This window comes from Xenopus laevis, chromosome 9_10S (assembly GCF_017654675.1).
Source record: "Xenopus laevis strain J_2021 chromosome 9_10S, Xenopus_laevis_v10.1, whole genome shotgun sequence".
In the NCBI taxonomy this organism is placed as follows: domain Eukaryota; kingdom Metazoa; phylum Chordata; class Amphibia; order Anura; family Pipidae; genus Xenopus; species Xenopus laevis.
The window spans coordinates 113,216,851-113,243,946 of NC_054388.1; the positions used below are offsets into that span (position 1 = coordinate 113,216,851).

The window sequence follows — 27,096 nt, forward strand, 5'->3', positions numbered from 1 at the left end:
CAGAAACACTATCCAGACTGGGACGTGCAGCATCATTCTCCCATACTTATTTATCATGGACTGGTCATCCCATGCATTATCCTTGTCACATGTGGGTGCAATTTGTTAGCTCTGTAGCACAAGCTGGAAATGGTTTAGTGTTGGTCATTGACATACAGAGAAGCCTCTTTCATTTATTCATGAACTCTCTGCAGCTGTCCATTGTGTGAGTGCTGATCAGCTCCTTATCTATGGCGCCCCCTACTGGCCACTTGTTTCTCACTAGCCCCATTGCTTATGGCATTGATAGGTATTGAAGGTATTTAACGGAAATGCACTGTTTATCCAAGTATGTGTTGCGGGTTAAATAGAGGGTGTATAAGCTGTATGTACTGAGAGATACATAGACTGACTATAATCACATAGAGTGCCTCCCCTGTACCTGTCTGCATGAGATGGAACAGAGAACCTGCTCCTGTTCAAAAGGGGGAGGAAGGAATTCTACAGAATGACAGATGGTACATCTCTGATCGGGCACCCTAGGGTCAGCTGCATATTAATGTGCCAGCATTTCTTCTACAGACATGGGCATAACATTAAAGCGTATAAATCAGGGGGCACAATGATTCATTGTCAAAGTTCTGCCACCCAGCGCCCCTGTGATGGATGGTCTGTGATTAAAGATAAGGAATGGAACGAGACTGGATTTATAATCTGATTGGGAGCCTCTAGTATTGTGTGAGCAGTCGCTCTCGGTTATATTTAATGGGAAAAGTCTGTTACCTGATGTTACCCTGCCAGCACATATATATATAATATATATATATATATATATATATATATATATATATAACCCTGTGTATCTCCTATATATCCCTGAGTGTTTCTGCTATATACTCAAGTATATCTCCTATATATCCCTGAGTGTATCTCCTATATATCCCTGAGTGTATCTCCTATATTTCCCTGAGTGTATCTCCTATATATCTGAGTGTTTCTCCTATATACTCGAGTGTATCTCCTATATATCCTTGTGTGTATCTCCTATGTATCCCTGAGTGTATCTCCTATAATTCCCTGAGTGTATCTCCTATATTTCCCTGAGTGTATCTCCTATATATCCCTGAGTGTATCTCCTATATTTCCCCGAGTGTATCTCCTATATATCCCTGAGTGTATCTCTATACACACGGCCACAAACAAACACAAATTTGTAAAGTGCCACAGAGCCAAACCTGCTCAGGACAATGAGCCAAACATATAAAGAAGCAATGGCAGTGGGTTAACAATGTGAAGAAACAAATACCTAAGAGTGTGTATTGATATACAGACTGGTTTACAGGGTAATGTCATTTACTCAAAGCCCTGATATAACCCAACTGATAATATGTGGGCCAATTAGAAAACAAAGGTATTCAGACATCATTTCACATACCCAAAGAACCTGAAAGAAATCAGCCTGAAAGAATGCGCCAAGATCGTTCCGAAATAAGGTGCAAAACTGATGCCTACTGGGGGATTGAGGAGTCAGAATGGCAGTGCTTCCCATTCTCCTATTGTTTCTTTTTTGTTTGTTAGTGTGAGTATCTCTCCTCTCTGTCCTACAGCACCGGCTGCTCTCTCAGCAATTCACTGAGCTGATTAATCACTGTAACAACCTGCAGACCCAGTACAGAGATAACAACGTGAGTGCGATGGACTTCAGACAATTGTGTGTGAGACACGTATTTGGTAAAGCCTGCTCCATTCGTATGCATTGGCGAAAAACGCCTCGAAATTCAACGTAGAGGGCACTTCTTTACAACACACAAGCTTTGGAACATGGTGAGAATCATTATATAAAGATTCCATTGTATTGTGGGGAATTGTAAGGGCTGAGTGGGAGAGGGAAAGCAATAATACTGCTTTGTACAAGATCCCATGTTGTAGCCTGTACATTAAAGGAGAAGTAAACCTTTAAAATTGATGAGGGGGCTATTCTAAGCACTTTTGTCATTTACATTCATCATTTATTTTATTTTTTTTATTCCAAGATATTAAGGGATACATGTGCTGTTAATATGAATGAATTTTGTTACAACAGCGCCACCTGCTGGTCAGTTTCCCACCAGTCTGACCACCAAGTAGTCAAGGAAGTTGTCAGGAGAAAGAAAGAGGCTGCTCTCATGTTCTTCTGCTTAGGAAAGATGTGAGAAAGGTTTCTAGTTTTATTCCTAAGCAGAAGAACATTATGTGACCAGTCAGACTGGAGGGATGTCATGTTGCACAACTGCCTTCAGCGCAGATATCACCTCCAGAAGCCCTGGAACCTGCAGCAGCCATTGCAATCACTATCTGATAGGTTCTCTCTGCACAAATAATACCATTAAATTCTCATGCTCCAGCCTACAGGGAATGGAAAGTGATTGGTAAGTGCACAAATGTTCCATTTCACACGTCCAATGGAATGCGACTGGACAACTAACAGGTCAATCATGGGTATAGCTTTCTTTAGAAAACAAAAGCACAGCTCTCATTGGTTGCTATGGGCTGAATCATCAGTGAAGTTTGTCTCCAATGTTAATAAATGTGCCCCCTATAGAGACCATTAGTATCTCCCACGTCCCACTGCTGCTTATGACTGTCACGTCATGTTCTCCAACATTTCTATTCATTCTCTTCCCCCCAAATTATAAATAAAAATGATAAACTCCATTTAAACATTGTAAAGATCTTCTGTCACCTTAAAGGGATTCTGTCATGATTTTTATGGTTTATTTTTTATTTCTAAATGACAGTTGACATTGTAAATAATTCACTCTACCATTTATAATGTTATTCTTGAACCAACAAATGCATTTTCTGCTCTAATATTGGTGTATTGTGCCTGATTTGAGCTTTGAGAAGGAGCCAGGACTTCAGGGTGGAACGTCTTTGAGACAGCAATTGTTTCTCCTCTTTCCATTGTATTTATGATGACCTAGGTCGTGCTCCCCACCTTGTGGTAGACATGAGAATAGCACCCAAGCAGGAAAAAGCAGCACCTTTAACAATGAAAACAAACCCTTCAGTAGAGGTGTCAGTGATCTGCTATCTGGTTAGTTACGTACCAGCAGCTTATAATACATGAGTGATACTCAGAGTTCCCTGTATAACTCAGCCTGCAGCCTTGTGCCTTTATATGGTCACAGAACAACCCCTCAGTGACTTCTAATATCCTTATCATTTACAGTAGGGGGTACATTATCCCTTATAATACATGAGTGATACTCAGAGTTCCCTGTATAACTCAGCCTGCAGCCTTGTGTCTTTATATGGTCACAGAACAACCCCTCAGTGATTTCTAATATCCTTATCATTTACAGTAGGGGGTACATTATCCCTTATAATACATGAGTGATACTCAGAGTTCCCTGTATAACTCAGCCTGCAGCCTTGTGCCTTTATATGGTCACAGAACAACCCCTCAGTGACTTCTAATATCCTTATCATTTACAGTAGGGGGTACATTATCATTATAATACATGAGTGATACTCAGAGTTCCCTGTATAACTCAGCCTGCAGCCTTGTGCCTTTATATGGTCACAGAACAACCCCTCAGTGACTTCTAATATCCTTATCATTTACAGTAGGGGGTACATTATCCCTTATAATACATGAGTGATACTCAGAGTTCCCTGTATAACTCAGCCTGCAGCCTTGTGTCTTTATATGGTCACAGAACAACCCCTCAGTGACTTGTAATATCATTAGAAGGTACAAAGTGGCTCCTATGAACTCACCAATGTACACCTACAGTTGTCACCTGGTACAAACTATTGCCCTTAGTCCCAGCCTGGCTGAGAGTCCGTGTGACAGTTGTGAATAAAGGAGAAGTTGCAATTGGACGTGGGTTTTGCAGCTGAACAGTTGCATTTATTTACACAGTGTTGATGCAGAAGAAACACGTAACATTGTGATTAAACAGGACACAAAGCACTTGGCAGGGAGGAAGGAGGAGCCAAATTCAGGTGGGTGCAAAAGCTGCCCATAGTCTCTCATTTGCTGTCTCTGCCTAATGCCCTGCCTTTTGACTGACAAAAAGGGATCATATAGAGGCGGAAGTTCCACAGAGGCTGGATGAAGGCTCGGGGCAATTAATTCTTCTTCCTCTTGCACCTCTTTGCTGTGCGACTGGTGCTTTCCCAGGTCGGAGGGAACCAGAAAGCCCTTCCCGCAATTGGAGCAAACAATAAGGAACAAGTCGCTTTGAATCCACTGATGTTTCTTGAGTCCCGCCTTGTCCACGAATTCCTTCTTGCACTGATTACAGCGGAAGGGCCGCAGTTCCGGGTGGGTTTTCTGGTGGTTGCGCAGGTCCATCATGCTGGGGAAGCTGAGGCAAAATTTCTCGCAAGTGGTGGTCTCTTCTTGGTGGCATCTTGCTCAGGTTTCTGGTGGGTTCTCTCGTGCTTCCGTAGGGCACCACAAAGCTTTTCCCGCACTCTGGGCATTTATAAGGTCACACAAGGTGACAGTTTTCCCGAATGTCCCCCATCCAGTCATAGAATTCAGTTTGAAGGAGAAGGGTCGATCACCTCCATATTTCCCTCTGCGACCTTCTCCAGGAAGGACACCAAGGGATCATAGAGAGGAGGAGGTTCCACAGAGGCTGGATGAAGGGTCAAGGTGGTTATTTCTTCCTCCTCTTTCACCTCTTTGCTGTGCGTCCGCTGGTGCTTTCGCAGGTCGGAGGGAACCAGAAATCCCTTCCCGCAAGTGGAGCAAACATAAGGGCGCACATCGCTATGAATCCTCTCATGTTTCTTGAGTCCCGCCTTGTCCACGAATCCCTTCTCGCACTGATCGCAGCGGAAGGGGCGCAGCTCCGGGTGAGTTTTCTGGTGGTTGCGCAGGTCCATCATACTGGGGAAGCTGAGGGAACATTTCTCGCAAGTGGTGGTCTCTTCTCTCTTCTTGGTGGCATCTTGCTCAGGTTTCTGGTGGGTTCTCTCGTGCTTCCTTAGGCTGGAGGACACCACAAAGCTTTTCCCGCACTCTAGGCATTTATAAGGTCGCTCTCCGCTATGAGATCGTTGGTGTTTACTAAGCCCAGAGCGCTCTGCAAAGCCTTTGCCGCATTCTTGGCACTGGAAAGGTCTCTCACTGCTGTGGGACAACCGGTGGCGTTTCAGATCCCATGATGCCACAAAGCTCTTATCACAGTCTGGGCAGCGGAAGGGCCTCTCGCCCGTGTGGATGCGCTGGTGCATTGCCAAGTCTGCCGGCTGCCGGAAGGGCTTTCCACATTTGTCGCACTGGTACGGTTTGACTCCCTGGTGAGCTCGTTGGTGCCGGCGGAAACTAGATGGGTCAGAGAACATTCTGCCGCACTGGGGACACAAGTAGGGCTTCTCCCCGGAGTGTGTCCGTTGGTGGCTCTGGTATGAAGACAACTGGGTAAAGTCTTTGCCACACGTGGTACACTTGTAAGGTTTCTCTGCGGCGTGGATGCGCAGGTGGCACGTGAGCGAGGATGCCCGTGAGAAGGCCTTGCCGCAGTCCGAGCACAAGAATGGTTTCTCTCCAGTGTGACTACGCTCGTGGTTTTTCAGATCTTTGAGCTCACTGTAGGACTTGTCACACAGCTGGCACTGAAATGGGCGCAAGCCTGCATGGCTGCGCATGTGCTTGCGGAAAATAGAGGGGTCGGCAAAGCCCTTCCCACAATCTGGGCAAGAAAAGGGCCGCTCTCCAGTATGAAGTCTCTGGTGAATGCGCAATTTGGAAGGCGTAGCGTAGGCTTTCCCACAATGCTCACAGGGGAAGGGCAGTTGCCCACTGTGGGTCGCCATGTGCACTTTCAGGCAGATTGGCTGCATAAAGGAACGTCCACACTCCTTGCAAGCAAATGGTTTCTCCCCTGTGTGGCTGCGGGCGTGGTTGCGCAACAATGATGCAGACTTGTAGGACTTGTTGCAGTGCACACACTGGTGCCTCTGCTCGCACTTCGTTGCCCGTTTCTTTGTATTCGGAGAGCTGGGGTCTCTATCGGAATGGTTGGCTTCACAGTGGCGCTGGGCACGGGGCTGGTTAGGGAAAGTCTTATGGCAGGTTAAGCAGCGGTAACGCCGACCGGCCAACACAAACTGGGGGGCTTCAGGCTCATCCTTCACCTCAAGGAAGGTCTCGTTATTGGTGGACGTCATTGTGTAAAGGCTCTGTGGGACAAAAGAACATCAAGTCATTGTTTCTTCCCACCAACTGCATGAAAATTCCCCATCAAGGAAGACTCTGCATTAAATATCATCTGCAGGGATAGGTCATCTAGTGACCAAAGGGAAAGCAAAAACCCATAGTAACATTTCCCCACAGCGACCCAGAAACCTATAGTAACATTTCCCCACAGTGACCCAGAAACCTATAGTAACATTTCCCCACAGCAACCCAGAAACCTATAGTAACATTTCCCTACAGTGACCCAGAAACCTATAGTAACATTTCCCCACAGCAACCCAGAAACCTATAGTAACATTTCCCTACCGGGACCCAGAAACCTATACAGGGTAGTAACATTTCCCTACAGCAACCCAGAAACCTATAGCAACATTTCCCTGCATCTACCCAGAAACTCATAGTAACATTAAATTTCCTTACAGCGACCCAGAAACCCATAGTAACATTTCCTTACAGTAACCCAGAAACCTATAGTAACATTTCCCTGCATCTACCCAAAAACTCATAGTAACATTTCCCTACAGCGACCCAGAAACCCATAGTAATATTTCCCAACAGCGACCCAGAAACCTATAGTAACATGTATTAGTAACATTGTATTAGTAACATTGTATTTGTAAGTCACACCATGTGACCACTGCACTATAGCTGATAAAGCAGGTGATTACATTAGGTAGAATATTAAAGGGATGCCGTATGACTATATTATAGTGCAATACAATAAGAGAATAGAGCAGGGCAGAGGACAGCCAAGGTATAAATCAGTAGTAGAACCTGCATTGTACTTGGTACAGGAGCTTACAATTAAGGGAGCACTCAGCTTCTATGAATAGTCAGCTGTTTGTGGCCCAGGCCAGACTGGGAAGCTCTTCTATACAATCTCCCAGCTGTACCATGAGGAGAGCTCAGTGTGTAACCCAGGAGCTTACAATTGAATAATAACCCCCTAGGAAATAGGCAGTTGAGCCCCAGGCTGTGATAGAGCCTCAGTTACACATAATCCCTGCCCATCCCCAGGAGCTTACAATTGAATAATAAATGGGGCCCTTCCCTGCTACACACACAATCCCTGCCCATCCCATGAGGAGAACTCAGTGTGCAACACAGGCTGCACAATTTAAGGAGACATCCCTGCTACATACCTGGCTCCTGTCACTGCCCAGTCCTGTGTGTAGGAAGGAGACAATACTAACATGGCCGGACCTAGGACCCTGGGGGCGGGAGGCGGGGCAGACACAGGAAGTGAGCGGTGCCACCGGATAAAGCGCTCTCCCGCTACAGAAAATGCCTGCACAAACCCGTGACTCGCGCTTCCCACTGTGCAGAAGATGAAGAAACCAGATAACGAACACGGAAAGGAGCGCAGAACAGAATTGCCGCTTGTCTGCGGAATGTGATCACCTTTGCTATCCTCCCGCTGTCCATGTTGTGACTGGCAGCCAGGCCTAAATCTTCCTTCCTGGCGGCCATCTTGAGACTGGCCGTTTCTCAGCATGGGATATCAATCTCAAATACCTCTTCCGACCCGCTGCCTCTCTTCCGCCATCTTGCAAGCTGGCAAGTCTTCCCTGTCTCTTCAAACCGCGACCGCCATATTGGAAGCGGGCAGCCTTAGTCATTGGGGAGGATACCGCGCCTGGAACGTGTAGAGCAGATTGCAGGGGAGGAAGGGATTCCGCGGCGCACATTTCCTGTTTCCTAGCAACAAAAGGAAGTGTTTTGTTGTGCTGAGAGAGATGCTTTAAATTCGTTTTCTGACCTTTCGCCCCCTGTCGCTGGGGCTGGGAGTCTGTGTGTGAGGATGAAGTTCCCTTGCGGGGCGGAGGATCCCTGCTGTGGGGGCTGTTCTGACCGCCAGTGGGTCCCTCCTCCCTCCCAGGCCTGTGCCTCCCTCTGCCCCTCAATAAACCATTCATAGCCGCCAGGGCCTGTGTATTGGGCTCCTCTCTCTGCACTGCCAGGCGCCCATAGCAACTCACTGGCTACATCTGTCTTCATTTCTTTCCCTCCCCTCAAGCTCTTCCCTGGGACTGACTGGAGCCCTGGCCACACCTGCGTTATTCCACCTGCTGAGGATTCTCCTGCCCTGACTGTCACCTGCCATAGGAATGGGTGAGTATAATCATAATAATAATAATAATAATACAGCTATGGGCACATCCCTGAACTACAATACCCACAATCCCACCTGCACTTGTAGTTCAGCAACATCCACAGGCTCCACATTTAGCTGCCTCTTTATTTCACTGCTGCCCAGTTTTATTTCTCTCTAGAATAACTTCTTCTTCTGACACGTCTGAGACTTGTGGGGCAAATTCAAGGGGAATTCCTCCAGAAAGAAAGAAATATACATCAAGTATAAATTCATCTCTCCCTCGTTCTATAGTGACTTATAAGTGTCATTGCTCTTAGAGGAGACATATAAGATAAATGAAAAAACCCTAATTTTGTAGGCAATTATAAGTAATAGATGGTGTTGCTTTTACCTGGTGCTAAACATTAATATTATCTGTAAAAATAGCCCCTTTATTGGAGCTCCCTATAGATGTTCTCTGGTCCCTGTCTGTGTTTCACATGAGGGGTGGGTGTGTCCCTGCCAGAAGCACAGTAGGAGGGGGACAGCCAATCACAGCCCTGCAGTCACACAAGCACAGACAGGCTTCAGTTCCCTATCAGGTCCTGCTAGCTGCTGATTGGTTCCTGTCCTACAGTGCAGTGAGCTGAGTGCACAGCCTGGGAATTCAGGGAGCAGCAAGTGGAAGAGAAGGGAGGGATTATTAGGGTTTTTGCAGAAATATTCAATAAATCAGCCAAAAACACTACTTTTTTAAGCACAATTCTTCTATATCTAAATGAGTATAATGCACTGGTACATTCTTATTTTTTACACAAAATGTCTCCTTTAACATTAATTAACTTTATTCCATTAAACGTTTCCATTACTGAAATATCCCTTATCCGGAAAACCCCAGGTCCCGAACATTCTGGATAACAGGTCCCATACCTGTATAAGCTTCATCTCACTGAAATAAGAAACTTTCTAAATATAATCAACTAACAATTCGGACCCATTTACTCATCACTTTCCTCATCTCGGCATCCATTTCTCTACATTTTTTTCTTCACAAAGGAGCCTGATTTTGATTGATAGTTAAGTCCAATACAGTCTTTTGGGGGTGGGGGCTCCTTTTGCTTAGACAATGTATTCAAGCTCATTCTTTTAAAGCCACCAGACACCAAGGGGCCGATTCACCAAGGGTCGAATATCGAGGGTTAATTAACCCTCGATATTTGACTGGGAATTAAAATCCTTCGACTTCAAACATTGAAGTCAAAGGATTTTAGCGCAAATAGTTCGATCGTACGATCGAAGGATTATTCCTTCGATCAAACGATTAAATCCTTCGAATCAAACGATTCGAAGGAATTAAATCCAACGATCGAAGGAATATCCTTCGATCAAAAAAAACTTAGGAAAGCCTATGGGGACCTTCCCCATAGGCTAACATTGAGTTCGGTAGCTTTTAGATGGCGAACTAGGGGGTCGAAGTTTTTTCTTAAAGAGACAGTACTTCGACTATTGAATGGTCGAATAGTCGAACGATTTTTAGTTCGAATCCTTCGATTCATAGTCGAAGGTCGAAGTAGCCCATTCGATGGTCGAAGTAGCCCAAAAAAACACTTCGAAATTCGAAGTTTTTTTACTTCGAATCCTTCTCTCGAAGTTAGTGAATCGGCCCCCAAATCTTGTTTCCCTCCATGAAGGGTTTGTGCCAGAGTCGGTTATTTTGTTGGAGACGGTTGTTTGAGTGAGCTCTAATCTCCTAACAAAGGAACCCACCCCCTACTATAAAATATATTGGATCTGTCCATGAATATCTGACACCCAACTCCTGTATGAAGACAGAATGAAGCAAAACTGATGCAGAGGGAGGGATAGTAAAGATAAACTTGATTATTTTAGAAACGGTTGAGAATCTTAACTGTATTTAAAGTTTCTTATGATGATGAGGCTTTTATTCGTTTTTCATTTTCGCAATAGTTCCACTTTAAGGGCTACGCATTACTCATATGAATGGGAAAGATCAATGGCCTTTACATCATATAAAAAACAGTGCTGTCTAGTGCTCCCCATATGTACTAAGAAGACTTAAAGTGGACCTGTCACCTACATATAAAAAGCTGTATAACAAAAGCCGTTTGCAAATTAAACATGGAACTCATATTGTTTTTTTCATTAACGCATGTATTAAAGGCGTTATAAAGGTGTTTGAATATCTGCACTGTCAATCAAATATTACCTGCCCCGCCTCAATTACTTTCACTTTCCATTCAGCTCTTCCTACATGTCACTGCTCTCCTCACATTCCCCTTCCTCCTCACACTCTGTAATTGTGTAGGGCAATGTGTATGGCCATTAGGTCCCCCATTTTGGCGCATACACAAGATTTTTATGTGATACACAACTTGTCTTAATAAGTGTCCACAAAATGGCTTCTGCCTTCGAGCTGTGATTGTGTAATTCCAAGACGGAAGGAAACAACATTTAATAAATATAGTGTAAGTTTTATTTTGCTCAACTAACATGATAAAAAATTATTTGGAATTATTTCTAAGGGTTAGTTCCCACGAGGAGATTCGGGGAGATTTTGTCGCCTGGCGACTAATCGCCTCGTCTTCTGAGCGACTATCTCCCCAAACTGCCTCAGCGTTTTTTCCCTGTGTGAGGCAACTTCGGGCGACTATAGAAAACGCATCACCGCGTGTGCTTTAGCGCAGGCGACTTTTCATTGTAGCCTATGGGAAAAAACGCTGAGGCAGTTCGGGGAGATAGTCGCTCAGAAGATGAGGTGATTAGTCGCCAGGCGACAAAATCTCCCCGAATCTCCTCGTGGGAACTAACCCTAAGGGTGACAGGTCCCCTTTAAAGGGCAACTGTAATACTAGGAATTTGTTTTGTAACCAGCAAATGGAACCTCAGGCTGCAGTGAAACAAACACCCCTCCTTTAGGTTCTTAAGGCACCGTCTCTTTGTTCTGTGACCTGACCCCATGTAGTGCCTGAGGCTACAATAATCACACAGCTATTGTGTGGCCCGTCACTGCAATGGGCTAAATGCTGGGATTAACAGAGCTTGCACTCCATCTACAGCCAGTCTGTAGTGATACATTGTACCAGCCAGTTATGGGTTTAGCTCCTGTGATTAGTGTTTATTTCTATGGGATGCCAATAACCCGCCATTATGAAAATCATTTGCCCACTAGAGGTCACTGTTTCATTCACTTGTTTACAGGAATACGAGAAATGTCCCAATAAAGTTTATTTATATAAATGTGGTATGTTTTGTGTAAAGGGAAAGTGTAGCTGTTTTATGTGCAGGACAAATAGATTATTCACTAATAATAACTAAGGATGTAATCTCATTTTATATTAAAAAAGAAAAGGTTAAAGGGGACCTGTCACCCTAAGGCATAATTCCAAATTCTTATCTATTGTGCTTGTTAAGCAAAATAAACGTTATTTACACTGTATAAGTTATTTAAATCTTGGTTTCAGTCAGCCTTGAAATTCACCACCGCCAGCAGCCATATTGTGGACACTGTTATTAAAACAAGCATTGAAACACTTCAGAATCTTGTTTATACATCAGAATCAGGAATGATGTCCATGCCTTTGCATTGGCTACACAATTATTGACTGTGAACAGGGAATGTGGAGAGTTCAGCAACATGGAGGAAAAACAGAAAGTAATTCCAGTAAATCTTTTAATGCATTTATAACAAGTTTGGATGTTTTAATGGAAAAAAATATTTGTGTTTCATGTCTAATTTGGAAAGGACTTTTTCTATACAGCTTTTTATGTCTGGGTGACAGGTCCATTTTAAGCTAATATTTATTTTACTAGCAGGCTGTATATTTGACACTGGGGTGTGGAACAGACGTACCAAGCCTGTGGCATTTCTCAGACAGAGCAGATATGGATCTGTAGTACAAATGCAACATATTCCATCCCCGGCCCGGTGGAACTTCAGCTGAAAGGACCAGTAATGGGAACAAATGGAAGGGATTTGTATGCGTTGGAATAGAATGTGTTGGGAAGGTGGCAGTTTGTATGTATTGGCTGCCACTCAGATATAGGGCACATGGTTACATAGCAGATAAGTGGTGTAGAATGCAGCCATCTTTGTTTGTACCGGTGCAACTCCTTACAGTAACCAGGCTGTGCTGATGCAAGAAAGTTCTTCCTTTACTGTCATTTCCTATAAAGGGTCTCAGGCTTGGATGAGCTGCCAAGAGACCCCTTTAGATGGGTACCAGAGCATGTGGCCTCCAACTGATCTCCTACTGTCATCCAGTTTACAGTCTTCTGCACTTATACACCTAAGCTCTATTATGTGTTGTCTCTTACTTTGTTCTACCCTCTGATGATTCCTATCAGCAGCTTGCCTACAGAATTATAACCCGACTGTGCTCTTCAAAGGATCTGCCAGCAAACACAAAGCCGTGTCTTCTCAAACATATCACCCTCAAGCTTTGTTGGTTTTCCTCCATGAAGTTGGCTTGTTTGCTTGATCTGCCCCCATCTGTGACAAGGTTCTGAGTGGGGCCTGTGTGCCTGACACTTGCTCTGTTTGCATTTTGTCTGCTGAGATTACTGTACGGGCTCCAATTAGTGTGTGTTTGCTAATTGCTGGTTGTATTTATTGTATTGGGTATGGAGTAGGATACACTGTGCAATACTAGTGTTATTTCTTATTAGAGAGGGCAGCCATACTTGCTCTGATGAGGTAACTTCTTCTTAACATGCTTCTTGTTACGATGTATCAGCCAACTAGTAATGGACTGGTCAACACAAAGTCAGCCATTGCCTCAAACACACCTAACGAGCCATCACTACTGATACACTGGAGTCTGCCCCCCAGAGCTATGAGCTGCAAATAAAATGTACACTGGCCCATTAAACACTTCAGCCAACATTCTTCTCAGGAAGCAAAGCCTAAAGGGAAGTTCATCTTATAATACAGCTTATATGTAGGTTGTGGGGTTCAGTGATGTGCCCAAAATATGTACTGAAAATATTTCCCAACACAATATATTACTACTGTACTTCATTCTGCCGTTCCATAGGGCACAGAGCAATTATGGGTTTTTATTAGCCCAAAGCTCCCTAACCTGCCCTAATCAAACCCGTGTGGGATTCCCATAAATCTCATTAATAAGACACTTTTGGGCATTTCTCCCCAAAGTCTGAGCTGCAAGAAACACAATTCCCTCACAGGAATGTCCCATTACTGTAAGATGGACCATGGATAATAAGTAGCAGTGTGCCTGTATATGTGTTACTAATTACAGTTACATTGCGTGGTTAGTAAAAATGATTTTTTTTCTATATTTAGGGAAAGAACTGTGAGACTGACTTCTTAACAAATGTATCTGGTACAAGAGGAATCCGACATGCTGCTTTGGTGCTCAGGTAATACGACATGCCAACGTTTCCCTTTTGCTTTACTCATAGGGTCAAATGATGATGATAGGGCCGTTACTGCAAACCCCTTATTTTGCTTTAATAACCGCTCTTCATTGGGGCCATGTTGGCTGCCTTCAACTGATCTGATAATGGTCACATGACCTCAAGACTGCCTTACCTACTCACAGAACTAGTGCTTATCCCCAGGATAGTTTGGCCCTGGAATTTCACATACACAGAGGCTCAAGCAGCCCCTCACAACTTCAATAAACAGTGACTGTCAACTGGCATTTTACTGCTGCCCTTATGGCATTTGCCAGAATTTGCAGACTGGCAGTTTGCAGGAATATTTACACAGCATGCTCTGGAACTCTTCCATTTGTGCTGCCATGACTTGTGCTTGAATTTTGCTGTTGTTGCATCTGTATTGATAAGCCAGCAGGAAATTGCTTCACCGTTTTATTCCTATAAGTGAAATTGGACTAGAATGTATGATGAGTTATGCAAGAAACCATTTTGTTTTAGCATTATTGCCCATCCCTAAAATTGATTCTAAAAAAAATGGAATTAAAATTTAACAGATTTTTTTTTATTATTTTTGTTTAAATATCCCTAACTTTTTTTTTTATTTTTTATTTTTTTTTTTCATTCCAGGTCACCAGAGATGCAAATCCAGGAGAGTTCGAAGTGTCATCTTGAAAACCTGCTGAAAATGCACTTTTTCTACCTCAATATTATCGTACCTGAAGTTGGTGACTGCTATATCCTCAGGGCTGAGCAACTGCCTCCGTTGACTGGGAAGGGTTCATGTTAAACATCTAATCTATTCCATCCTCAGTATGAATGAAAGACATTTTGGGTCGGACCAATCGGATGGGGCATCTGACAATCCAATCAACTTCTCTAGCATGCCAGAGCTAGAGAGCCCCCTGCAATCGCCCAAGGAAAAGAGACCTTACAAATGCAACCAGTGTGACAAGACGTACCGCCATGCAGGAAGCTTGGTAAATCATAAAAAGACCCATCAGATAGGACTCTACTCGTGTCTCATCTGTCAGAAAGAATACTCCAACCCGATGGGATTAAAAAATCACCTGCGTATTCATTCGGAGGAAAAACGTTTCAGATGCAGTGAATGCGGAGAGTGTTTTCGTATGGCAAGGGAACTTTCCGCTCATAGCAAAGAAGCCCATGCCTTTAACTATGGGTCCAATGGAGAAAATGTTCCAGGCAGTCAAGAAAGCATGGGCTCCGGTACACCTGTAGTGGCAGAAAACAGCAGCTTGATTAGTAACATAGAGAATTACATTGCAGAGTCCATGGTGCCGGGAGATTTCTCACAACTTATTTCAAAGTATTACCCAGATGTAAACGGTGAAGTGGAGTGTGAAGAAAGCCACAATGAACAACTAGAAACTGCCACGGAGCTAAATGATGTACAGATAACTGACAAGAGCTCAGAGGAACGCCGGTACACATGCAAACAGTGTGGGAAGGCCTATAAGCATGCAGGTAGCCTGGCCAATCACAAGCAGACCCATAAAGTTGGAGTCTATCAGTGTGGCATCTGCTTCAAGGAGTTCTCAAATCCTATGGCAATGAAAAATCATTGCCGTGTGCACTCAGACTCAAGGAATTCAAGGCTTTTTAAATCACCCTATTCTACATCAATGCTAGCTGACCATGCTACATTAAACAATACAGCACTTGCAAAGCCACAACCAGCCATAAATAATTCTAGGCATGTGCAAGAGAAGTGTGATGAACAGCTGGCAATGTTGGATGGTTCAGAAGGCAGCATGTCTGAAGAAGAAACACTAAAAGCACCTCTTGACAAACTTTGCAGTTTGCAAGATAGTCCTCCAAAGCGATCAAGTCCCTCTGGAAAGTCCAATGGGCAACAGACTGGTATAGACACAAGTATAGACATTGGCCTTAAGGATTCATGCAACCATAGCACAGCTTGTGATGATATGAGTGCAGCAGCTCTTACACGTTCTTTTAGACCAGAGGATAAAGCTAGCCAGAGCCAATCAGAGCAACTTGGACAAGAAGGTACAGATGAAGAAGAAGCTAAACCAGGGGAGAGCTTAGAAAACCGACCTTTTAAGTGCCAAGCGTGTGAAAAGACTTATAGGCATGCAGGAAGCCTTATTAACCACAAAAAAACTCATCAAACAGGAGTGTATAGTTGCTCTGTGTGCTCCAAGCAGCTTTTTAACATGGCGGCCTTAAAAAACCATCTCCGAGCTCACTTCAAATCCAGGGTAGGAAGGCGGTTGGGAGACAGCTATTTTGAACCCGCTAGCTTTTCTGATGAACTCTTCCACAGTGCAGAGGAATCTCATAAGTGTGAAGTGTGCAATGAAATATTAGTGTCCAAGAAAGATTTCTTGCAGCATCAAGTGTTTCATCAACAAGAGTGCATAAAAGATGCCTGCAATGATGTCGCTAAGGCAGAAGTTGACACTACCATGGAGAACTGTTGGGGTGAAAATCTCCAGAGTTCTCAAGGCAGCAGCGCACACTCTGCTTATTCAAGTGCCCCTGTTATTCTAGATGTAATCAAGATGGAGATTGAAAATCTATCTTCTCAGCAGCCATTAGAGCAGAGTTCCCATCAGGGCACAATAGAAATGCCTGGTGAAGGCTTTAGGAAAGAAAGTATAGGTGACGGTTTCAAGAATACTTTGGCATGCTTTGAGCAGTCTTCAGAAGATCAGATTATTTCAAAAGAGACAGACTTTTCTGGAGTGGAAGAACATGACCCAACATCTGATGATCGGCCTTATAAATGTGAAGCCTGTGGAAGGACTTATAGACACAAAAGTAGTTTATTGAATCATAAATTAACTCACCAGACAGGAGTTTATAAGTGCTCCATCTGCCCCAAGCAATACTCCAACCTAATGGCACTGAGAAACCACCTCCGTTTCCATTCCAGACGTTCTTCCGGAAAACAAAGTAGCACTTCCCTACAAAGTCATCAGTTTCCTCATCACAAGTTAAAAGAACATCAGAATATGGGAAGTCCTACCCATGTAACATCTTTACAATTGAGTTTAAATGAAGAGGAGGCCTACACAACTCCATTAAATGAAGCTGATGTAGCCAGCACAGAGCAAACAGCAGGTGAGCTGCCCATTCTTTGTTCTTGTGGGAAGTTCTTTAATTGTGCGAAGAGCTTTCAGACTCACAGTCAGTTCTGCATGAAAACAGTGGCTGACTCTAGTTCTACAGTAATCTCCACAGAGTTAAAAAGTGAAACATTTCTGCTTTCAGAGGCCGTTGTTGAAACAAAAGAGGCAACCGAGGCTCATGGAAACATTCCAGAGGCCCAAGAACAACAAACTGGAAGAAAGTTGTACGAATGCAACCTTTGTGAAAAGTCCTATAGACATTCAGGTAGCTTAATCAACCATAAGCGGACACATCAGACAGGAGACTATGTGTGTTCTGTTTGCTCCAAGCATGTACATAACTTGGCTGCCTTAAAAAATCACCTCAGAATTCACCACAATGTTAAAAGAAGACAAGGAGAAAGAAGTGACATTTCTGGGGTTCTCTTTCCTGATATGTATTTCTCCCAGGGAAACCAGGAAATGTTTATCTGTGGGAATTGTGATGAAATGTTCCAAAGTGAACAAGACCTTCTGACTCATCAGGAGATGCACCTTCAGCTGGGGGATAGTTGGGATCAGGGGCAGGATTTAGGCATGATGGAATTGAATGCGACAAGTACAGAAGAAAAAGAATCCAGTTTTATGGGTTTTGAGGGCTATAATGACTGGGAAAGTTTAAAGGTCTCAGAATCTGTTAAGGGGACAGATCAAGATCCTGAAAATGAAGACCTTGATTCTACAGAAAAGGAAAATTGTTACTCCTGTGACGAGTGTGGAGAGCAGTTTAGAAGTGCTGTAGAATTAACTAATCACAAACATACTCATCAGACAGGTATATATCAGTGCTCTTTCTGCCCCAAAGAGTATCCTGACTTGTTATCCTTAAGGAATCATTTTGTGTCCCACACAAAGCTCCAGGTTCTCAGGAATGGTAATCAAGAAGCCTCCGATGGGTCAGAGGATCGGGAACTTGTAGACAGCCTTCCATCATATGATAATCGTTATGACTGTGGTCATTGTGGAATGATTTTCTCAAATGAAGCAGATTTCCATCAGCACCAGGTTGCACATGAAAATCAGGTTATCAGTAGTCTCCCTGGTAACTCTGTTGAAGACGATCAGTTACGAGAGTTTTCGTTCCCTATGCACACATCAGAGCAAGAGCTGTTAAGAAGCATAAATAATGAGATGGAAAGTGGGGAGTCCGGTGATGTGTCTGATGGTGGCCCTCACCTATCCCATATATGTGGCTTCTGTGGCAAAACCTATGATGATTTGGCAAGTTTAGAGGTGCACAGTTTAAGTCATGCTGATGACGTACCTCCTGCAGATAATAGCCACATTGGTGCCGAAGTGGATTTAGTGGATACAAATATGCAAGCAAACACAGATACAAAGCAAGAAGAAGAAGAAACAAATCCTGTTGCGCATTCCAAAAATGACGAAAATCAAGAGTGTCGTCCTTATACTTGTGATAAGTGTGGAAAGTCTTATCGCCACGGGGGGAGCTTAGTAAACCATAAAAAGACTCACTTAGTAGGCAACTTTAAGTGTTTTGTATGTTCTAGACAGTACCCCAATTTAGCAGCTTTTAGAAACCACCTGCGCCACCATCCCAAATGTAAAAAGCAGGCATCATACAGCAATATTCAGGAGCTGCAAGCTCAAAGCCCAAGTGATGGTACACATTCTGGGGATAATGGAGAGATTGTGATCAGTTCCCCGGCTTCTAGTGTCCCTTTACCAGATCCTTATGCTTCCCAGGAAAATGCTAATGAATGCTCAAACCCACTATATAATAATACAAGTTTACAAAACCACACCTCAGTCCACCTTCCTTCCCAACCCCACAAAACCCGTTACAAGTCTTTAAGTAGGCATGGTGGAGTCAGATCTGCAAGAATATCTGGCAGAAGGAGGAGACTAGTTGCAAATCGCAGCTTAGATGATTCTGTTCAGAACTCCTCAAAAAAGGATTCTCAGAATGCATCAGAGGCTTTGGACAAACCTGTTCAAATATGTCCGTTCTGTGGCAAAGTGTTCCTTTTTGTTGATGAGCTCTTGAAACATCTTTCTGAGAGCTGTGATAGCTCCAAGTGCAATAAAGAAACAGGGTCTACAAATACTGTAGACCAAGTGGACATTAAAGAAAAAGCTCCCTTGTCTCTCTGTAGCGTTGGTCAGAATAGGGAGACAGAAGAGACATCTCAGCAACGTCCGTTCCGCTGTGAAGTGTGTGGAAGGAGCTATAGGCATGCGGGTAGTCTTATTAATCACAAACAAACCCACAAAACTGGTATTTTCCGTTGTGCCATTTGTCAGAAGCCCTTTTTTAACCTTATGGCTATGAAAAATCACAACCGCATCCACTTTGAGCTGAAGAGGCACAAGTGTCTGGACTGCGGCAAAGCTTTTCGCCTGTGCAAACAGCTGGAAACACACCAAAGAATTCACAAGGAAAAGGCTTCAGCTAAAAGGCCTGGCCGACGTAATGGTCGAGTTGTCCGACCTCGTAGAGGCTCTGCATTACAAAAGCGAAAGTCACTGTGTGATGATGTCCCGGCTTCCAATGTTAGTAAAGATTCTTCTGTTAAAGACAAGGAAAGAAGAGACCGAAAGAGTCTTGGTGCTTCAGCTAAGAGGGATCCTGACGCCCGGCCTTACCAGTGTAAGGAATGTGGGCGTTCTTATCGGCATGCGGGTAGTCTTTTTAACCACAAGAAAAGCCACACTATGGGACACTACTGCTGCTCCATTTGTGGCAAAACCTACCCAAACCTCATGGCAATGAAAAACCATCAGCGAACTCACTATGAAGCAAAGAGGCATGCTTGTGGAGAGTGTGGTAAGACTTTTAAGTGGAAGCGGCAGCTGATTAGACATCAGCGTGTCCATATTAAAGAGCAGATTAAACAAGAAAATGGCACTTCAGCATTAGAGTCTGCTGCCTTAAGCACAGATCTTCCAGGAGCAATTGTAGCATTTACACAAGAATTTGAGGGCAGTTCCTCCAAAGCTTTTACGGAAGCCACATTACAGCCCAATTGTACCCATTGTGGAAAAGTATTCAGTTACAATGACTTAGAAAATCATGTGTGCATAGAAATCAGTGTTACTGAAGGCCCAGTAAAAGTGGAAAATTGCCAAAATGAAGTGGGCAGACCTCCAGATTCATCACAGGGACATCAGGCAGAGGAGCGGCCTTACCGGTGCAACTTGTGTGGCCGTACATATCGTCATGCTGGAAGTCTGCTGAATCACAAGAACACTCATAAGACTGGGCTGTACAAATGCTCTGTCTGCCTTAAGCAGTTCTGTAATCCCATGGCGATGAAGAACCATTGCCGTACTCACACAGCAGAGAAACGCTTCCAGTGCCTTGAGTGTGGCAAAGCATTTCGCTCTTCCAGAGAGCTAATTTGTCATGAGAGAGTCCACACTAGTGAAAGGCCTTTCCATTGCCCAATCTGCAACTGTGGATTTAGCAGCAAGCTAACCCTTCGGCATCACCAACGGAGCCACTCAAAATTACCTTCACTTAGTACTCGGACTGTTCCTTCCTCACAAGCTGTACCAGCTGAAGGTACGAAGACCTGTGAGGAGGATCCCTCAGGCTCTGCCGAAGTTGCTTCTAATATTGATTCTTCAAATGGCCAAGAGGAACGTAGGTTCAAGTGCAACCAATGTGATCGCTCTTACCGACATGCAGGTAGTTTGCTTAACCATCGTAAAACTCACAGCACTGGGGTCTACCAATGCCCAGACTGCCACAAAGAGTTCTTCAACCTCCTTGCTCTGAAGAACCACCTCCGTATCCATCGATACCCATGTCCAGACTGTGGTAAAGCCTTTCGTATTGCCAGCCACTTAGCCACTCATCTTAAGATCCACGAGCAAGGAGGACCATTCACCTGCCAACATTGTAGCAAACGTTTCTTCTGCCTCTCCACTTTTGAACAACATCAACTCACCCATAACACCCAAGACACGGACGTGCTAGAGCCGCCACCCATGGGCAACTTGAAGGTGGAAGTCACATAAAGGCAACTGAAGCTGGTCAAACACTCATATAAGCGCACACCTTCTGACTTAAAGACTGAGGATCCTGCTTATTTTTTTGTTTTTTCTTCACGTTTATCGTGCCATAAACACTTTAAAAGACTGTCCGCCTGTAAATAAGAAAGCTTAGTAATGAATGGACACCAACACTTACTAAATTGTAAACAAAAGTGGTACAGGTTTTCTTTATTCCTTCACTTTACTGCTTTTCTTTTACATTTTTGTTTTTTATAAAAACTGCAAAAAATAGGGAAAAAAATAAGGAAAATAACCTTTTGAGCAGATGCACTTCTGTGAAATATAATGGTGCTTTAACAGGACTTTGGACACTGTTCGGAGTGTCTCTTATAGAGATAGGACGTAACACATCAGCCCTTTCCCTAGTTAGATGATCACCGCCCCTTTTACTAGTATTATAAACATTCAGGTGGGGGATAAACTTTAGGGGCAGCATATTAGCTTGAAACGAGTTACACCACCTAGCTATAAGGCTGTTATTGGAACTCATTCCCAGGGCAGGCTCAGCCTGCAGCACTGTGCAGCCATGGGGTTAATTTATCTTGTACAGTGTTCTGGGAACATGTATGCTCACAGTGAGGGATGGGGGTGATACACATAAATTAATATTGAAAGTCCATATGCGTGTGCTGTCTTCTTCTTTCTCTCCAAAAGGAGTGAACAAGCTCTGGTTTGGAAATGTGTGTGTAAGTGGGATGGTATGGTCAACAACCTTCTTAGTCTTTCCTCTCTCCTGGGAACTCATGGGCGGGGCTAGTGAAGGTGATCATTTTTTTTTCTACTGAATTTGTCCCCTCACTTTGCATGGGAAAGTCCATATCTTATACCAGTGATCCCAACCCCTTGGACGTTGGTCCCAGTGGCCTCAAAGCAGTTTCTTATTTTTGAATTCCAGGCTTGGAGGCAAGTTTTGGTGCATAAAAACCAGGTGCACTGCTAAACAGAGCCTCAACGTAGGAAGATAAACAACATAGGGGCTACCAAATGGCCGATCACTGCACTTATTTGACACCCCAAGAAAATATTTCATGCTTGTATTGCTCTTCAAATCCTTTTTCTTCTGAATGTTGCTCATGGGTTCAAAAGGTTGGGGATCTGCCTGTTTGGCAAGGTCACCAAATGAGTGGACCTTTTTCCTCGACATGCTCACCAAAGGTGATTGGATTACAACAACCGAAATAGGGGCTGGTGCGGGCAAGGACTGCATCAATGAGTTGAAGCAGTAATCATGAAAATCAAATCTGGATGATTTTTGGTCAGTGATTGGTTGGCTGTAAAACTCTACTTGGCCTTTGTGGACCCCACATTCCTTAGTTTCATCAAACATGAACCCACAGTGCAAAAAAATTCTGCTTGAGAATAAAAATGGCAGTAGAAGAAGAGGTAGGGTTATTGGGTCCATTTAATGTTCATCTTTCCTTGGCCTGGAAGGGAGAGTAGCAATTAATTGATCTCTCAACCATTATGGTACATTCTAGTTGTATTTTAGGTTTCAGCCCCTTATTCTCAATGATGGCGCAGAACATGAAAACATGAAACTCTTCTTCCCAATTTGTTTTAAAATGTCATTATTATGTGCATCTATTTAGCTTTTATTTCCATCCAGGCAGATGCATTGGGAACACTCCACATTCTATTCCAAATCAAAACATGAAGAAAAAGGTATCACATTTGTGTTATTCCTTTACAGAAAGGGAAGAAAAGGGAATATTAGGCTGTTCCAGAAAAAATAGTAGTCGCTACATTCTTCTTTACAAACTCAAACATTCACTGTATAAACTGAAACATTTTTCTAGATGTTTTCCTTTTAATGAGGGAACTAATATTTAGTTGTATAACATTGTTTCTATGCTGCACATCTGTGTTGTGTGGACTCCACCAACTTCCAACAACCCACAATTCTTCTGCATTTCTTGCTTTTGCCTCACAATCACCAGTTTTCATGTCACCCCACAAGTTTTCTATTGAATTAAGGTGCAGGGATTGGGCCAATCTTGTTGGTGTGGAGCTGGTTTACCGGTGTTTGGGCTCATTGTCTTGTTGAAACCCCCATTACAAGGGAATTTCGACTTCGACATAAGGCAACATGAGCTCTTCATGTATTTTGATGTATTGAAACTGATCCATGATCCCTGGTATAAATTGATAAATAGGCCAAAACCATAGTATGAGAAACATCCCCATATCACGATGCTCGTGCCCCCGGCTTCACTCTGTACTGGGGCTTCAATTCAGTGTTTGGGGGTCGTCTGACAAACTGTCTGTGGCACCTACACCCAAAAAGAACAATCTTGTTATCATCAGTCCACGAAATGTTGCGCCATTTCTCTTTAGGCCAGTCAATGTGTTCTTTGGCAAATTGTAAGCTCTTCATCACTTTTTTTTTTCAACAATAGGACTTTGCAGGGGCTTCTTGCCGATAGCTTGGCTTCACATAGTCACGTCTAATTGTAACAGTATCACAGGGAACTTTACTCCTTCTTTCTGGAGCTGATCATTGGCGGAGTCTTTGCCATTTTGGATATTCTTCTATCCATTCCAAAGGTCGTTTTCCCCTTTCTTCCACATCTTTCAGGTTTTGGTGCCATTGTAAAGCATTTGAGATCATTTTAGCTGAGCAGCCCATCATTTTCTGCACTTCTTTATATGTTTTCCCCTCTCCAATCAACTTTTTAATCAAGTCCCCTGTTCTTCTGAACAATGTGTGGAAGGTTGACAAAGGGGATCACACCGAAACGTTGCATCACGCAAATAAAATACAGCAAGGGTTGTCCCTGCTTGCAAATAAGACCTGTGTGCCGGTAGAATTACTTATTCTGAAAGTTTGTGGGTTTCCGAAGCCCTCTCGGCCGGGCACCGGGCAATATACGATTTGGAGAGCCAGGGTGTGCAAGCTGGTAACTATATCTGTTTCTACAATGTGTGGAAGGAGCCATTTGAGTAAGTGTTTCAGAGAGAAATACACTATAACCAGCAGCACAACATTTGCTCTTTCCTTCCTTAAATAAGGGCCCCAATTAACTCCTGTTTTTGAGCTCACTAATTGACTCCACACTGCTATTATTATTATTAGGGTTATTATTATGTGGGACACTGATATTATTTGGAACAAGCCTGAATGAATGATTTAATGACACAGAATCAGCAGCATGTCATGACTGTTAGGTTTCTATTACTCTACTACAACTACTAATAAATTATTTGCCATGTAGAAATAGAATTTCAACCCAAAACAAAAGTGATTGATCAAGTTAGTGATGTATATATGGAAAGCCCTATAGGCAGTACTATGTGGTGGAACTGGTGGTTCCCTGAGTACCTATGTACAAGCCAAATCATACATGGGGCTAGTAGTGAAAGTGTTCTCTTCTTGTTCTGTAAATATAAATATATCCGTTTTATACTGAGATGGGAAGAATTGATCATGGCTCTTTATGAAGATTAAGACGATTAAACATGACTTTCGAGGTACAAACCTTGGAGATATTTTCTCCTGTAGAATGAAGAGAATGGAGACCAGTGCGGGGAGCCCAAATGAGTTCATGCAGAGCAATGTGAGAGTTTATATTCCTTGGCCAGACTTTAGCCGAGAGTAATGGCGGCTGCTGATTCATAGGCAGGTCCATCACATGATACAGGTGCCTAAAGGGTTTGCCAGTAAGTCGTATCATGGAGTGGCCAGTGGATACTTGGAGCTATGGATCCTTCTTACAGTTGGTTGGAATGTATATGGTTTTCAGTGCAAAAGAATGGATACTTACCCAAATTATGAATGTGCCACTTAAATGAAAAAGGGTCGTATGTTACGCCTTTATTTGGATAGTCCAGCTAATGAGTGGTAGTCTCATCTTTCCTAGAGACACTGTTGAATGTCGATATCCTACGGGGCTTCACTACAAATCTGGAAGTAGCCACGACTGCCCCTAAATACGCACCCTACCCAGTGTTACTGGCTGTATTGCCCACAGGAGATGCCATCACTCACCCCTAGCAATGGTTATATTGATAAGGCTTATGTGTGCTCCTTACCTTTGGCCGCGGAACTTTGCACCTAAGGAATGGTTGGCTGCAGAGCTTACAATCCTGTGTCATGCGTGTCTCATGGGTGATGGCACAGACCAGTTTAAGCCAATGCAAGAAGCTGATGCCTTGGGTTTATGAATGGGAATCTGGTGCCTTATACACCTTATAGGGATCATAGAAAGAGGGTAACCGGGCAATGACAGAAAGCTGAATGTTGGGGTACATATATCATATATGGATTCTCTACTACAGCTCTGTTCCTATTCTGTAGCAGTTCATGATGAACATCTGTATGGTTATAACAATATCACAATCTGCCAGTTGTGCCAACTGCCTGAATACACTTAAAGGTGTTGTTTAAACATTAAATTAACTTTTTAGAGAGGGATATTCGAATAAAGTTTGCAATTGGTTTTCATTGTTTATTATTTGTGGTTTTTGAGTTATTTAGCTTTTTATTCAGCAGCTCTCCAGTTTGCAGTTTCAGCCGTCTGGTTGCTAGGGTCCACATTACCCTAGCAACCATGCATTGATTTGAATAAAAAACAAATCTGAATAGGAGAGGCCTTGATAAAAAGATGAGTAATAAAAAGTAGCAATACGAATACATTTGTAGCCTTACAGAGCATTTGCTTTTCAGGTGGGGGGGGGGGTCAGTGACCCCAATTTGAAAGGTGGAAAGAGAAGAAGAAAGCAAATAAATAAAAAAATTAAAAAAACAAACAAACAAAGACCAATTGAAAAGTTGCTTAGAATTAGCAATTCTATAACATACTAAAAGTTAACTTAAAGGGGAACCACCCCTTAAACTGATATAAATTATCACTAGAGATACACGTCCATTCCGATTGCCACCACTAGGGGCCACCAGTAGGGCAGCGCTCAATCAAAGGACAAATTATCTGGATTTTCGTGTGCTGGGAACACCGTGATCCCGGAATCTGCTTTGTTATCCATAAAAGAGGGAGATTCCCCACTTGTCCTTGTTCTTACACAGCCGCTGCCTTTGTACTTAGCCACATTCCTTAGTCGCACCTTTGTAAATATTTATCTCCCTATTTAATGAAATAATGCGCTGTATATATATGTAACAAAGCCTATTGCAGCATCAATCCAACTCTGTACTATAAAGAACATCATAAAATAAGTAGTGCGTGCATGGAGCTGCCTCCCGGGGTGGGAAGGATAATCACTGCAATCGGAGGCTTTCATGCATAGGACAGAGGCAGGAGGCTTGTGTTTATAGGTTCAAGTGATAAGTGTTCAACCCTGACTGCACATTGGGGGTCATTTATCAACACTGGGCAAATTAGCCCATGGGCAGTAACCCATGACGACCAATCAGATTGCTGCATTCATTGTTCTGCTTGCAGCTGGCTTTAAAAAGCCAATCACTGATTGGTTGCTATAGGTAACTGCCCAGGGGGCAAATTTGCCCAGTGTCGATAAATGAGCCCCACTGTGAGCTAAAATCACAAGATTTCGGGCAATCCCAGAAACTTCTATAGTAGATGAGGTTAAAAAAAAAAGAGACACTTGCGTCAAGTCCATCCCTTGGCTGAAAGGATCCCTGCAGGGCTTCCAGGGGAGAGAAGCGTTTTGGCTTTGGTTCTATAGTAGTATCGGCAGGTGCAGGGAGGGGTTGGCTGCCAGCCTATCACACATAGATAAAGTCCCACAATAAAACATCATTTCACAATGGATCTTCATGCCGGATACGAAATGAATCTGCTCTGCGCCCAGGCTCTGCTTATGCCTTACCTTCCTACATGTGCCGCTACTAATGGGTTAATCTATTGCCATTTTGTATCTACCTTCACTCCTGGATGGTCTGTAATAACGATTAACTGCCAGCTACACTACAGTTCCCAGCATCCTCCAGCAGTCAGTAGGGAGGGTGCTGAAATGAAAGAAACTATTTCCTGGTTACTCTATACAGGGGGGTCATAAAACAAGACATGGGGCTTTTTATTGCATCTTCCCAATGGCCGGCTGCACAGTGACTGTCAGCTATGGGAGACGTCAGCCCGGGTTGTGCAACTGCCACTTAGGGGAAATACGGAGTGAAGCAGAGCCAAGGGTTATACAATGGCTTTATCTGGAAATGTTCTGCCCCAGATGTCTTGCTGCTTTGCATATTGGGGTTATTGCGCCAATGCAGAACAAAGTGAAGTCATATATTAATAGAAAATATGTTGTGGTTTTTTTTTTTATTTAGGAAAAAATAAATC

General features: G+C 43.4%; 2 protein-coding genes across 6 annotated transcripts; one reads left to right on the top strand and one right to left on the bottom strand.

Moving 5' to 3' along the window:
• Positions 1–3,848: 3,848 nt before the first annotated feature.
• znf668.L (zinc finger protein 668 L homeolog) lies at positions 3,849–7,750 on the bottom strand. Of its 4 annotated transcripts, none has more exons than XM_041577826.1 (2): positions 7,691–7,750; positions 3,849–6,159 (listed from the first exon to the last, which is right to left on the bottom strand). In XM_041577826.1, the coding sequence occupies exon 2, from the start codon at positions 6,145–6,147 to the stop codon at positions 4,510–4,512; it is 1,638 nt and encodes a 545-aa protein (XP_041433760.1). In that variant the 5' UTR covers positions 6,148–6,159; positions 7,691–7,750; the 3' UTR covers positions 3,849–4,509. The 4 variants fall into 4 exon arrangements, with proteins under 4 accessions (XP_041433760.1, XP_018097576.1, NP_001088108.1 ...); XM_018242087.2 differs by having other exon boundaries at positions 7,577–7,715; NM_001094639.1 differs by lacking the exon at positions 7,691–7,750 and adding an exon at positions 7,318–7,344.
• Positions 7,751–8,149: 399 nt separating this feature from the next.
• On the top strand, positions 8,150–21,459 carry LOC108705279 (zinc finger protein 646). 2 transcript variants are annotated; one of them, XM_018242095.2, is made up of 4 exons: positions 8,150–8,287; positions 13,573–13,649; positions 14,298–16,775; positions 16,926–21,459. In XM_018242095.2, the coding sequence occupies exons 3-4, from the start codon at positions 14,483–14,485 to the stop codon at positions 20,804–20,806; spliced, it is 6,174 nt and encodes a 2,057-aa protein (XP_018097584.1). In that variant the 5' UTR covers positions 8,150–8,287; positions 13,573–13,649; positions 14,298–14,482; the 3' UTR covers positions 20,807–21,459. The 2 variants fall into 2 exon arrangements, with proteins under 2 accessions (XP_018097584.1, XP_018097583.1); XM_018242094.2 differs by having other exon boundaries at positions 14,298–21,459.
• The last annotated feature ends 5,637 nt before the right edge of the window (positions 21,460–27,096 follow it).